General features: G+C 39.5%; 1 protein-coding gene across 1 annotated transcript; it reads left to right on the top strand.

Annotated features, from left to right (window-relative positions):
• The first annotated feature begins 11,130 nt into the window (after nt 1-11,130).
• On the top strand, nt 11,131-13,491 carry LOC147854513 (zinc finger BED domain-containing protein RICESLEEPER 3-like). Its single transcript, XM_087331558.1, has 7 exons — nt 11,131-11,573; nt 11,661-12,303; nt 12,391-12,479; nt 12,623-12,768; nt 12,816-13,151; nt 13,262-13,326; nt 13,438-13,491. Exons 1-7 carry the CDS (start codon nt 11,131-11,133, stop codon nt 13,489-13,491), a joined length of 1,776 nt encoding a protein of 591 aa, XP_087187684.1.
• The last annotated feature ends 1,280 nt before the right edge of the window (nt 13,492-14,771 follow it).

Raw genomic sequence — 14,771 nt, 5'->3', positions numbered from 1 at the left:
GATTTGGTTCGAAATAATGCCTTGTGCCTCCTTTTATAGTGTTCTCAGGAGTGGTCCTGAAGCTTCTAGAATGTTCCAAAGAAATTTGGAATATACATTAATTTTCTATAGTAAAACTTAAATAAAAATAATATCCTCTATATTACAATAGATAATGTAATGGTCAAGAGCTCAACCCATGTAACATAAGGTCATGGGTTCGAGTCTAGCCATATCATGACACTATCACCCCTTTAAAACGATGAGTGTCACGAGTCGTTTTGGACTGGATATTGACGATAGAAGTCTTCAAGAAGAGCACGAGCATTGGTCACATTCTCTATTGGTTCCCAAGTACGCTCGTTGGGACAATATCCTAGCCAATCAACTAAATAGTAGAGCTTGTTGCGAACAATCTTGGAATCGAGGATGGCGGCAACCTTGTACTCAGGTCCATCTTCAAGTTCGATCGGGGGTGGAGGTTGTGGAATACGTCCTGGGATGGTGCTGTCTTGATAGGGTTCGACGAGAGAACTATGAAAAACCAAATGTATGCGAAGTTGCGGGGGTAGATCGAGACAAAAAGAGACATCATTAATCTTTCCGATAATACGGAAAGGACCTAATCATAGATAATCCAACTTTTCGCATGGGCGAGTAGTCTTGATGTGTCGTTGTTGTAGCCAACTAGATGGAAGCCGATGACGATCCGTGTAAACCTTGTGTGTTTGTTGAGCTTGCTGTAGATGAGTAGATAAATCTGCTTGTATATTGCATAACCGTTCCAAACGATCCTCTGCGCAAGGATTTGTGGGTAACTATGGGGTTTCAAATACACACCACCGGGGGTGACAACCCGTATAAGCATAAAATGGTGTAACTTTAGTCGATGAGTGGACAGAGTTATTATAGGCAAATTCGGCGAAGTGGAGAATATCCGCCCAGTCATCTTGATGATAGCTTAGAAAGCACCGAAGATACTGCTCCAGCGTTTGATTTGTTCATTCTGCTTGGCCGTCGATTTGCGGGTGGTAGACGGAGGAGAGGTTACAAGTGACCTTGAGCATTTTGAAAAGATGCTTCCAGAATTTTGAGACGAACTAGGGTCCACGGTCGCTGATGATATTATCAGGAAGGTCATGATGCCGACATACTTCACGCATGACAATTTCGACGGTATCTTCATTAGAGATTTCCTTAGTACATGGCAAGAAATGAGCCATCTTCATATATCGATTTACTACTGTTAAAATCGCATTGAATCCCTTAGAGACTGGAAGATCTGTGATTAAATCTAGAGCAATGGATTGCCACGGCTTGCTTGGAATTGGTAATGGTTCTAATAAACCATATGGATGATGCCTTGGCATTTTTGCTTTGCAACATGTATCACAAGTCCAAACAAAATCTTCGACAAATTATCACATACAAGGCCACCAAAATGATCATTGTACTAAATCTAATGTCCTAGTACTACCAAAATGCCCAGCTGTATATGTGTCATGATAGTTTTGGACTACTCGAAGGCGGCAAGAACCATTAGGAACATACAAGAGTTTCTTAAAGAATAGTAATCCATCATGACATTCGAATTGTCGATAGTCCGTACCTGGTTGTTGCGATTGTGAACAGGATGCTCGAGAGGGATCAATTTGTGCTAGAATGGCTTGGGCGAAAGCATTTGTCTTCAAGTTCTCACATATGGTATCGATAATGTGAGAATCCAAGGGCAAGCCGAAGACCTGTGTTGCTTGCAATCGTGGCGGTCCCAAGATTACTTGCTTTTGGTTATCAAAAGTTGGCTCGCTAGGACGCGGTGCTAGATACGAATGACGTGATAATGCATCTGCCTTCCCTTGGTGCTTCCCCGGACGATTTGTAATTTTGAAGTCGAAACGCGTGAGGAATTGGGCCCACCGAGCTTGACGTCGATTTAACACACGAGCACTCTGAAAGTAGGCAAGGTTTTTGTGATCACTGAATACGATGATTTGATGAGAGGATCCCTCTAGAAAATGCCTCCATTGCGTAAAAGAGTCCACTATTGCTAATAGCTCCTTATCATCAATTTCATAGTTGATTTCGGCGGCGTCAAACTTGCGTGAGTGGAAGCCACAGGATGTAGCTTTTCATCATTACCTTGTTGTGACATAATGCTACCCAATGCGAAATCCGACGTGTCCGCTTCCATGATGAATGGTTTTTCCAGATCAACGTGAGCTAGAATAGGAGCCGATGTAAAGGCCTTCTTAAGATTCTCAAAAGCCATGTCCGCTTCTTCAGACCAAACGAACAATTGTCCCGTCTTAGTAAGTTGTGTGAGAGGCAGAACAAGCTTTGAGTAATCCTGTATAAACTTGCGGTAGAAATTGGCAAAGCCTAAAAAGCATTGCACATCTCGCAATGAACGCAGAGTTTGCCACTCTACCACCATTTTGACCTTAGCTGAATCCATGGAGATGCCTTCCGAGTAGATGACATAGCCCAGAAATTCCACCTGGTTGCACCCGAAACTACATTTTTCCAGCTTTGCATAAAGACCATGTTCTCGAAGTCGTTTTAGTACTAACAATACATGAGAATCATGCTCTTCTTGGTTCTTCGAATAAACCAGTAGATCATCCAAATAGATGATCAAACAAACATCCAAGAGATCTCGGAATATATCATTTGTCATGTGCTGGAAGATTGTTGGCGCATTAGTGAAGCTGAACGGCATGACCGTATACTTGAAGTGCCCATATCCAGTGCGAAACACAGTCTTCCATTCATCTCCTAGTCGGATCCGTACGAGGTTATATGTTCCCCGTAAATCGATCTTCGTGAAGAACCTTGCACCATTGATCCGTTGTAAAAGACTTGAGATAAGGGGAAGTGCATACCTATTTCTGATGGGAACCTTATTCAAGCCACGGTAATCTACAATGAGACGATGTGATCCATCCTTTTTCTTGACGAAGAAAATGGATGTGCCGGCTAGAGATTTTGAATGCCGAATGAAACCATTTTCCAAATTCTCCTCTATATAGGCTCGAAGGACTTCTAGCTCAGTTGACAAATTGTAGATCGGTCCCCATGGTGGCTCTTTTCCCAGTTGTAAATCGATGGGGCAATCATATGGTCGATGGTGAGGAAGCGTATTGGCTTGTACTTTATCGAACACATCGGCATAATGATGATACTTCTTTGGAAGTTGAATGGTGGACTCCTCTCTAGTGGTGTCAGAGGGTTTTATTGATATTGTGTTTCTTCCTTGCGTCCTTCTTCCTACAACTGATGTAGCGAAATGGTTGCAATGTTATGAGTAGATCCTTGTGCTTGTCAATACCGGATTTCTCTTGTTCTCCAATCTATGTTTGGGTTATGTAATTTGAACCATGGTAATCCTAAAACAATTGGATGTTCTGGGATACTAATTATATTAAATGATACTACACACGCTAGATTATCTAGGACAATATTAACGGGCTCTGACTCTTCTATGATATTTCTGGAAGCAATGGGACGACCATCAATGACTACTACAGAGGCTAGACACGGGAGTTTTCTGAGAGATATCTGATGAGCTTGGGCAAAATTCCTATCCATGAAGCAAGAATTGGCTCCGGAATCTAGAAGTGCTAAGACATGTACTGGAGGGGTACTTTTAGTACTAACTGTTACTTGGGCTACGAACACATTGCTAACTTGCTCAGATGGAATGGAACCACTAATGGGTTGCACAGATCTAGGGTTGTCCAACCAAATGGCTCCTATTTTGGCTGGACTTAGTCGTTTAACTCTTCTTCTAACTAACTAAGGACATCAAATTTGTTCGCTAGATTTGGGCTATTAGTACTATTAGGACTATCAGATATTCCTACTGAAATAGACTCGAGTTTAGTACAGTTAGAACTAGCAACTATTTGGTTTACCTGTCTTCTTGGCCTATGGGGACAATTTATTGCAATATGCCCTGGTCCACCGCAATAAAGACATAGTCGATTTGCTCGACGTCGTTGCTTTTCTTCTTCCGATAATGGTCCGCGACGACGTGTAGTGTCAATCTCCATCGGAGTCAGAGTATTCACTGGAGACGCATTATATGACTCCCTCAAAAAAGGTTTCGCTACCACTGAGGCGTAGGTGGGCTCTGATTTTTCCCTCGGCATCTGGAATTGTCGTTCCGAACGTCGTTCGAAAAGGCGGTTGTCGCATCTCACCGCGCGACTGATTGCTTTTGTTAATAACTTTGGTTCTTCTGGGAAGGTCAAGAGTAAATCCTTGACATCGTTGCATAAACCTAACGAAATTGCTCCATCAATGCTTGATCATCCCAAAGGATATTGGCGGCGAGTAGGCGGAAATCTACAACATATGCAGAGGCTGGACGATCACCTTGGCGTAATCGTCGGATTTTGTTGATTGTTGTCCTTATGCTATCAGTATCTCCAAAACAGGCTTTAAACTCACTTATAAATTCTTCAAAATTGTTTAGTAATGGAGATTCCTTTTCTAACAACGGAGCAAACCATGCCAATGTTGAGCCACTAAGTAGAGTGCCTACTAGTCCCACTCGTGATGCATCGGTGGGATATCGAGAAGGATGCATTTCAATCACTAAATGTACCTGATTTAGAAAACCACTAAACTGTGATCGGGTCCCATCAAATTTTGCAGGAAGACCGATCTTGGGTTCTTTGTGAATCCCTTGAGTGCTTGATCCTTGTTGTTGTAGTGATACAATAGTCGCTTCAAGTTGTTGTACATGTAACGTCGGCTCCCCGTGTTGTTGTTTTTCCAGTGCTATTTGTTGAAGATCCCCCAACAAACGGTGATTTTCTTGTTCTAGTGCTACAAATTTCTCTTTTAAGCACTGGAGCTCCGAGAAAACAGATTGGTATTCCTGAGTGCTAACAGTTTCCATTTTACTAGGGAGGATAAGAGGATTAGTATGAAGGGAAAAAAGGGGTAAGAAGATGAGGGAAACCGGAAAAAAGGGGATATGTAAGAAGATAAAAGGAAGAGGAGGAAAGGAGGAGATGGAAGGAGGGGAAATCGAATTGTCAGGAATAGTACTGAGACAGAGAAGAAATTAGTACTAAGAGAGGAATATTAGTACTAAGAGGAATAGAGGGTGTAGAACACTCAAGAGAAGGAGAGAGAGAGAGAATTATGATGACAACGATATATTATGTGAGAAGAATATACAAGGAAGGCTAGGAGGCTTAAGATTGGCGTTGAACCGATTTGGTTCGAAATAATGCCTTGTGCCTCCTTTTATAGTGTTCTCAGGAGTAATCTTGAAGCTTCTAGAATGTTCCAGAGAAATCTGGAATATACATTAATTTTCTATAGTAAAACTTAAATAAAAATAATATCCTACGTATTACAATAGATAGAGTGTAATGGTCAAGAGATCGACCCATGTAACACAAGGTTATGGGTTCGAGTCTTGCCATATCATGGCAGGCTCCATGTATTCGGATGCGAAGCCTACGCGTTCATCCCCAGGGAGAAAAGGACCAAGTTGGCATCCCATGCAACGAAATGCATATTTCTCGGTTACGGAACCAATGGGGACTTTGCCTACCGGCTATGGGACCCTGAGAACCGGAAACTAATCAGGAGCAGTGACGTAATCTTCAATGAAGACTCTATCTTCTCTCGCCGGAACCAGCAAAAAATAGTTGGTAAAAAGGTATCCTTCAAAGATGACAGAGACATCGTAGAAGGACCAACTCACCGGGCCAACTCAAAGATTTGACAAACAGTCGAACTCGACCAAGCCGATAACATATCTGCCAACTCTGAATTGGTAGAAACTCCACCAGTCAAACTCGAAGACAGAGTCGAAGAAGACGAAGTCAACAAGATGCGAGTAGGAAACAGAACCGAGTCGACAAAATCCATATGGGAGGACAACGTGACACCACCAAAATCCCAACTTGGGGGCGGGTCACCTAACAAGACTCCTGACACAAATGGTTCAACAAATACCGTTCGACCGTCGAACACTCCAAATCCCTTATCTCGACAACCAGGAGATCTGGACGAGCTCAAAGGAAAACAAAGTTCTACCAACCTGGCCTCGACAACCTCAACTACATAGATGCGGGCGAGCCAGGCACTTATGAAGAAGCTATGCCCGCAACGGACATCGAAACATGGCTCCAAGCCATGAAATCTGAAATGGACTCGATTCACAATCAGACATGGGAGTTGGTCGAACTACTAGCTGGAAGAAAGCCGCTACCCTGCAAATGCGTTTTCCAATACAAATATGTATCCGACTCAGAAAAACCCAAGTACAAAGCTCGGCTCATCGTGAAGGGCTTCAAACAAGAATACAAGGTCGACTACGACAAGATATTCTCACCAGTATTCAAGATGACCACCCTCCGACTCCTACTAGGAGTTGTAGCGACAGAAGACCTAGAGCTCAAGCAAATGGACATAAAGAGGGTGTTCCTACACGGAGATCTAGAAGAAGACATCTATATGTCTCAACCGGCAGGCTTCACAGCAACGGTGGAGGAAAGTCACCTTGTATGTCGACTAAAGAAAAGCCTCTATGGCCTGAAACAAGTGCCGAGGATGTGGTACCAGAAGTTTGAGTCCTACATTAGGCAACTTGGATACCACCAATCCGACTCCGACCCATGCATGTATAATCGGCAACTGGCCGACAAGTCTAGGATTTATCTGATCCTATATGTCGACGACATAATGATTGCAGGAAGCAATCAAGCAGAGATCAGATTTAAGCTGAAGCGGAGCCTTCACGACAAGTTCGCGATGAAGGAACTCGGATAAGCCCGTCACATACTGGGCGTGAGGATCGAGCGAAATCGGACGACCAAGACTCTCCGACTCTCCCAAAGCGACTATATCCGGAAGGTGCTGAGGCGCTTCAACATGCAAAATGTGAAGCTAGCACCAACACCGATTCCGACATCGACCCAACTATCAAACAGAGACTCTCCTTCAATGGACAAGGAGAGAGAGCTTAATGGAAAGATGCCCAACACATCGGCCGTAGGAAGTATCATGTACTCAATGGTGGCGATCTGACCTGACCTAGCCTATGTCGTAGGAGTGGTTAGCCGGTACATGATAAACCCAAGACGAAAGCATTGGGAGGCCGTCAAGCACGTCTTCAAGTACCTGAGAGGGACCAAAGATACATAGCCGACTTTCGGTTTGACAACCTCAACCGAAGTTGAAGGTTACACTGACTCTGACTATGCCAGAAATACGGACAAGTGGAAGTCAACATCAGGCTATATCTTCACCTATGGTGGCGGTGCAATATCATGGAGGTCGAAGCTTCAAGAGTGCACGGCCCTGTCGACCACAGAGGCCGAGTACATAGCAGCATCAGAGGCAACGAAGGAAGCGATCTGGCTGCATCGACTGTCTGCCGATTTCTTATCTACAAGTAGCAATGGGCCCGGTTTCAGCTCGAACCGAACCGAACCACTAAGTCGTGGCTTAATGTTTTATCGGTTTAAAGTTAAATAATTAGTTTGGTTTGGTTTCATAGTATACAATTCGGTTTGGTTCGGTTTTTGGAGTTAACGGTTTAGCGGTTTAGCGGTTTAAAGGCTTATCAGTTTATCGGTTTCGGTTTAAAGGTTTGGTTTTTAGGTTTTTAGATTTAAAAATAATAATCCAATCCTAAATTCTAACTATTGACTCTTGCCTCCTGACTCTCTCTTCTGCACGCCTTCACAGACTATAGTCTACAGTACATACTCTCTCCTACGCTACCTCGGTCCTCATCCTAACTCCTAACTCCTAACTCCTTACGACTTACTACTTAGTCCTCTCCAAAGTTCCTACTATACAGTCTACAATCTACTATAACACGTTACACATGTATGTATTGATCGACTATTTTGGGTTCGTTTAAGGTTCTGAATGTGTACGAAGCACTCTTCAACAGTCTAATAAGTGTGAAGCTTTGAATTTCCTCATGGTATATGTCGAGGGAGAATTTTGGTTTGGTTATGTTTCGAATGTATACTAGACTTTCATAATACAAATAAGAAGATTTTGGTTTTCTCCTGGTATATATAGAGAGATGAGCATGGTTTAGTTTGAGTAAAAGTTGATTCTTCTCTAGATACTTATTGATGATTTGGTTTTCTCTTGTTACATATATGCCAACCATTTCGCTTAATGTGATTCATCTGAGACTGGCCTAAGGAACCTCAGAGAGCTGTAAAATCACAATTCAAACACTGATTGTGCTTATCTCACCATTGGTGTACCGTGTAGTTTTCTAAATAAAGATTTCCTTACAATTTCATATTAACTAATGACTTAATTCCACATCCAGAGAGCTAGATTTCTATTGCACAAAGAATTTGACACCATGTTGACCTTCAAAGGTTTGTGCTTCTCAGTATTTCTTTTATTGATAATTAATGTAAAGTAAGCCCTGAACCCAGGAGAAATTTAAGCTTATTCATCTCTAAAAGTCATACATAGAGCTCCCACACTATTCCAATGAGTACACCAGAAAAGAGAGTAAATCAGTTATGATTCCCTGGGGTTTTTGCTTTTTAACATAACTCTTCCTCTCTAAAATCAAATTTCGAGTTTCATCAAAAGAGATGTGAGAATGTTGTTTGAACAAGGCAGTCTTTCTCATGCCACCAAAGAGTAACCTTGTTAAAAAAAATGCATTAGCTTCTAACCTATACACTCAATTATACCTTTTACTTGAATTTTATGTAGGGCCTAACTAAAGTGACTTTCTAAGGCTCGACTTTTTTGATTAGATATTCACACCTCCACACAATAGAATCCAATGCTAACTGGGCTGATCATATGATGATCCATTGGTCTACAAGCTGTGGCTCCTTGCACCAAGGACCATTGGCCCTTAGTTGTTTCACATTGTCAGATTCTATGTTATCTTGCCTCCCAGATTCATAATCTTGAGATCAAATCAGTTGCATGATCCTTGTGCCTTTTAGAGGAAGATAACTCATATGACGAAGACTTTGAGAACTGATAATGCTCAAGAAAGCTTGCCAGGCCCTATCTTTGTGAAATGCAGAGAACTTCGTTTCAATTTCATATGCATTAACATCCTTAACGAGAACCAAATATGTAGGTACATGAGTTTTCATTATGTTTGGAACAGCAGAATCTGAGATAACAGGAATTGATTCTCCTCTAAAATTTACATCCCAAACATGGGTCTTTCTTTGATGTACAATGGTAATCTTTTTGTTGTTGGTTGGATAAGAGGCTTAATTACATCAAGAAGAAATGGAGAAAACATCTTGGTCTAAGCATCTGGAAGCCCAATGTACAGTTGGACCATGTTGTCTTGAACAATATAAAGAAAAAAGAAAACTTTCTCACTATCATCCCCATTGCCTATTCTTTGAGATTTTGATCTGTATTCAAGTCTGCCCTTCAAATGAGTTGCAAAATATGTTTAGAAAGTACTAATTACATATATATATGTATACATATATATTATAGAGTAATTGCAAATAATTTAATGTCCGTATGCAAATTGAAGCATCTTAATATGAAGCCTTATCTGAGACTTCAAATGAAAAGCCAGATCTAGGAGACTAAATGGAAAAGGATGGCTTTTGGACCCTATAAGACATAAAAATGGATTTGGTGAACACATAGAATTAATTTTTTGCCTTTTCTTTAATCTGCTATATTGTTCCCTAGAACGAGGACTCGTGGCTTGTTCCTGAATAATTCATCAATCCAATGCTTGGTTCCTTGATGGATCCATCAATGCCTTGATAGTTAAGGTAATGTTGACTTTGATCACATCAAAAATGTCTTGACGGGTTTGATCGGGAACTATTATGTTTGTCAGTAATCTCACTTTGAGAAATTAGTGCTGGATTGACCTAACCACTTGGATATGATTTTTAACAGAATCTCTTAATTCTTCTTTTAGTTTACTGTTTGATCGATATTTGAATAAGGCAAGGGGAAATTCCCATGCTTCACCTCTGAAAAAAAGAAATACTTAGTCCTGTCATTTATCCACACTTCTAACTTTTAAGTGAATTGATATAGAGTCGGTTTACTTTAAAAAGTGAGTTCATAGGCTTAACTTTAACATTTGAACACACACTCGTCTACTCATACTAGAATCCAAAGCAAGCTTTTGTATGGATCTCTCTCTCTCTCTCATGTGAAACATACAATTATATTAGTAAATGTGTGTGTTGGGTATTAGGATCGAGTATAGTCACCATTACACGGGTATTAGAACATGTTTTGTGGGTTTTTTCCTCAGATTGAGGGTTCCCAACAAATGCATTAACAAAAATAGAATGGTTGTTCTCTTCATTTTTATTTTAGATTTTAGCCCAAGTCATCAGTTAAGTCTCTCATCTCATTCCTTTCACCACATTGAAGCCAACGAAGAGTTGCATGCGATGGATACAACATTTGGAATTAAATAGTTCTCAAAAACTTTAGCAAAGAGAATTACTCTATCATGCCCTTTTGGAATATATTCTTTAGTGGTATTTCACTTCTCAAAAATCAAAGATTGAAAGAACCGAAAGCTTATCATGGATTCTTTAGGAATGTTTTAAAAATGGCTTATATAGTATATATTTCCTAGTTTGATTGTATATATTGGTGTTGCCTCTTTGTGCATCTTTTCTCTTGCTTGAGATCATTCGAATCTAGTAGTTTTTGTGAGCTTTTTAACTTGTTTGCATTGTATTTGCTCAGTACATACAATGTTGTTTACTATTGCTATTAATGGCATAGCCTTATGTTTGTATGGTCTTGCTTGCCTATGCAAAAGGAGATCGTCTATTTTGATTATCTAAACCATGTATTCCTATTATGTTCTGTTGCCAATTTTCAGCACTAAACAAATTCAAGAAGAGGCAGTTAGTTATTCCTACTTCCCAATTTGATATGAACATGCATGCACATGGCTTATAGGGTGTGATAAAGAATATGTGGTAGATGTGTGTATGCAATATGACCATTTTAATTAATAAGAGGATGCAATCATGCATATATGAGTCATAGTCATGGTAGTTAGTAAGTTATTATCTTATGGACAAAATATGTGTATTATATACATAACTATGCTTTCTTTTTTATGTTTTATAGGGACAACATTAAATGGAATCATCTTCTCAAACTCATGCAGCGATGGACTCATCATCAATTAATGTTAGCCATGGGCAAACAAGCATGTCAAGAAAAAGGCAACGTACATCATGGACAGATGCTCACATCATATCTTATATGGATAATGGCACACCTCGACAACGATGCCATCATTGTCATGTTTGTTGGTCTTCAACAACATCCACAGGTACTATAGCTAAGCATTTAACGGAAAAGCATCATCTATCAGACGAACCAAATCAAAATTCAGGTATTTCGAAGATTATTCAATCTTCTATAGAGTCTACTAAAGTATATCGTGTTTTAGAGAAGAAAATTGATTGTTTCATCACGAAGTATATTGTCAAGGGAACTTTGCCCCATGCACATGTGGAATCAGATGCATTTAAAGAGTTCGTACACAATCTTGTACCTGGATATCAAATGAAGACAAGGCGCACGATTAAACGTTCCATCTTAGAAATGTATGTGGTGTTGCACCATCAAGTGATAGATTTGATATCAAAAAGTCAATCAAGATTTTCTATTCCTTTTGATGGTTGATCAAATAGTAGTCTAAAGGGCTTCTACTCAGTGACACTTCATTGGGCATGTCATGAGACAGCAAGATCAAGGTCCATGCTATTGGATTTTATGCATGTATTTCCAGGTGTTGGATCAAGGAAACGTTGTGCACATGCCCTCTTTTGTCGACTTGGATCTTTTAATATTTCAAGTCGATTATTAGCTACAATTTTTTATGGAGCTAGTGATGCACAAATGGCTGCAAAGGAATTGAGCATGTTGTTACAAAATGAACATGGTAAGGAAATTTTAGCTCCCTCACACATGTTAAGGTGTATGGTGCACACTTTTCAATTGGGCATCAAGTCAGCATTACAAATTATCTCACCCTCAACGAAAAAGTTGAGAACAGTGCTCCAAACTATTAGATCTAGCAAGGTTCGAAGGGAAGTTCATAGGAAGTATGCTATGATGGTTGAACATCGTGAAAAGGAACCTCCAAGGCTTAATGTTGTTACAAGATGGAATTCTACTTTGGAGATATTTAGGCAAGCTATCAAGGATAGAGATATATTGAATTTTACAGTTTCAGATCTAACCATTTCAAGTGATTTCAATGGTTATGTCTTGACCGTAGAAGATTGGAGTCACATACATGCTATGGAGGAATGGTTAGAAACACCTGCAGAGGTTTCTACCTTTCTAGGAGGATCAAGATATCCTACATTATCATTAGCATCACTAGCTTATAATTTTTTACTTAATCATTGTAATCAGTTTTTAGATTCTTCACTTCCGAGATCATCTAGATTCACACAAGAGGTGCTTCAAAAAGCGTCTGAGAACTGCTTACAATATTTAATTAAGTATTAAGAATCGTTAAAGTCTATTCCATCGCGCATTGCAATGTTTCTTGATCCCAGGTAATACTTTCCTTTAAGTTTTACAATTGTCTTCATGCTTTCTGATATTTTATTTGAGTTTAATAATATTTTTCATTCCTTTATAGATTGCCTATTCCAAATGACCATATCGAAAGAGAGTTGGATATTAAGCTGGTTGAAGGCATGATTGAGTCCCATTACCACTCATTCTCGAGTGGTGTTGACCTTCAACCACAATACAACCTATTGATAATAACTCTAAAATTTGGAGGTTAATGGGTGTACACAATAAAAGTCTTGTTTCTGATTCATGATCAGAAATTGAGCAGTTCATAAGACTTCCTTTAGCTAGCACAGACAAGGATCCTTTAGAATGGTGGCATGATAATAAATCTGCAATGCCACAACTGTATAGGATGGCATGTGATTACCTTGCTATACCAGCATCATCAGTACCTGCAAAAATGACCTTTGATGATAGGATCAAACTACATTCATGCACATTCAAGGCCAAAATGTGTATTCAATCATGGATGCAAGTTTTGCAAGAATCGGATGTTCAAATAACAGATAACTTTCACATGGCTTATGAAGAACTAAAATTTAATCTAGATGATGTTATTGGTGAAGACGAGGTAATAGATAACATGTTACGTGATAATCATGGGAGATAAGGTGTGCATACCTTTTAATTCATTCTTTAAGTTTATTTTTCATTACTAGTTTTTTACTTATTTGATGTTTTTTATATGTACATGGTACAGGAATCATGATACTTTTTCACAAGTCCATGAAATGCAAGTTGCAATTGGAGATCCTCGAAGACATTGTAATTTCTTAGTGCATACTTTTACGAATTTGTTTTTATTTTATTTTTTATTTTTTTTATTTTATTTTATTTTATTACTAATTACTTCTTTTAATTATTTTATACTTCCAGGAATCCGTAATTCAAGCTAAAAGTAAACACTGGAAACTAAAAGAGGAGCATTAGTTTATGTAGAGGTTTTTCACATTTTTCTTATATTTTTGACTTTGTTGTAAATGGTGGATACAAACTTAAATGTTGACGTGAACTGTATATGATCGATTGTTGGTCATAAGCTCTAGGATTTCATTCCAAAAAACTTTTAGTTTTTTGTGTATTATCTATACATTCTCCACAAAACTTTAATATCAGAAAATTTCTGATTATTATGGTATTCTTCTTCAAAAACATTTAAAATGTCTAAATTTCTGTTTTTCTTTCTCTAATTCGTTTTGTTTATTATTATTTGCTTTGGTTTTGTTTTTATGTTTATCTAACCTCTACTTATGTTTATTATGTCTAACGAATCTCTGGTTCTAGTTTAGATGTTGCAATGTCTTTTGTTACATTTTTTTTAAGTGGTTTGGTTTGATTTGGTTTTGGTTTTTTCGTAAATGGTTTGGTTTGGTTCTGATTTTTTCGTAAATGCTTTGGTTTGGTTCTAAATTGTTCCTAAACGGTTTGGCTTAAATGGTTTGGTTTCTCATACTTCTTAAATGGTTTGGTTTAAATGGTTCGGTTCAAAATGGTTTGGTTTAAATGGCTTCAAAATGTTCAAACGGTTTGGTTGGGTTTTTTTTCTTAATAAGTGGTTTGGTTTGGTTTGGTTTGGTTTGGTTTGGTTTGGTTTGGTTTGGTTTGGTTTCAAGGCCAAAATACCTAACCGAACCGGGCCCATTGCTATCTACAAGCCGAATCGACCGACCAACACTGACCATCTATTGCGACTCCCAGAGCGCAATTCACCTCATTAACAATCCCGTCTATCACGCAAAGACGAAGCACATTGAGGTACGGTATGTATCATCACATCCGGGAGATCATAACTGAGAAGAGGCTCAAAGTCTAGAAGATCGACACTGAGGTGAACATCGCCAATTGCCTGACAAAGCCACTGCCAGATCAATGCTTCGGAGCACTAAGGTCAAAGATGGGACTGCGACAAGCAACCGAGCAAAAGAAAGTCGAACGAGGAGCAGAAGGTAAGAGTCGACCGAATCAATCATGATAATGAGCCATGCTAGGCTCGACACGAACCTCACCTATGCCGACTCGACTACATACCGACCGACTTGTAACATAAATTTAGATTAGTGTTGTAATCTGTTGAGCGGCAAGCTCAACTAGAGCAGGATCGGCTGAAAAGCCTGAGCCGGTAAGTGAGACAGATCGGTATGCCGGTGAGCAACCAAGCCGGCAAGCTACAGAGTCGGTGAGCAGAGAGCCGGTGAGCAGAGAGCCTAGTA

The sequence above is a fragment of the Azolla caroliniana genome, unplaced genomic scaffold (genome assembly GCF_043228905.1).
Source record: "Azolla caroliniana isolate FFs.n. ecotype wild unplaced genomic scaffold, voAzoCaro1.0.p SCAF_15, whole genome shotgun sequence".
In the NCBI taxonomy this organism is placed as follows: Eukaryota; Viridiplantae; Streptophyta; class Polypodiopsida; order Salviniales; family Salviniaceae; genus Azolla; species Azolla caroliniana.
Note: the sequence above shows the minus strand (reverse complement) of the source record. Positions and strands in the feature narration are given on the sequence as shown.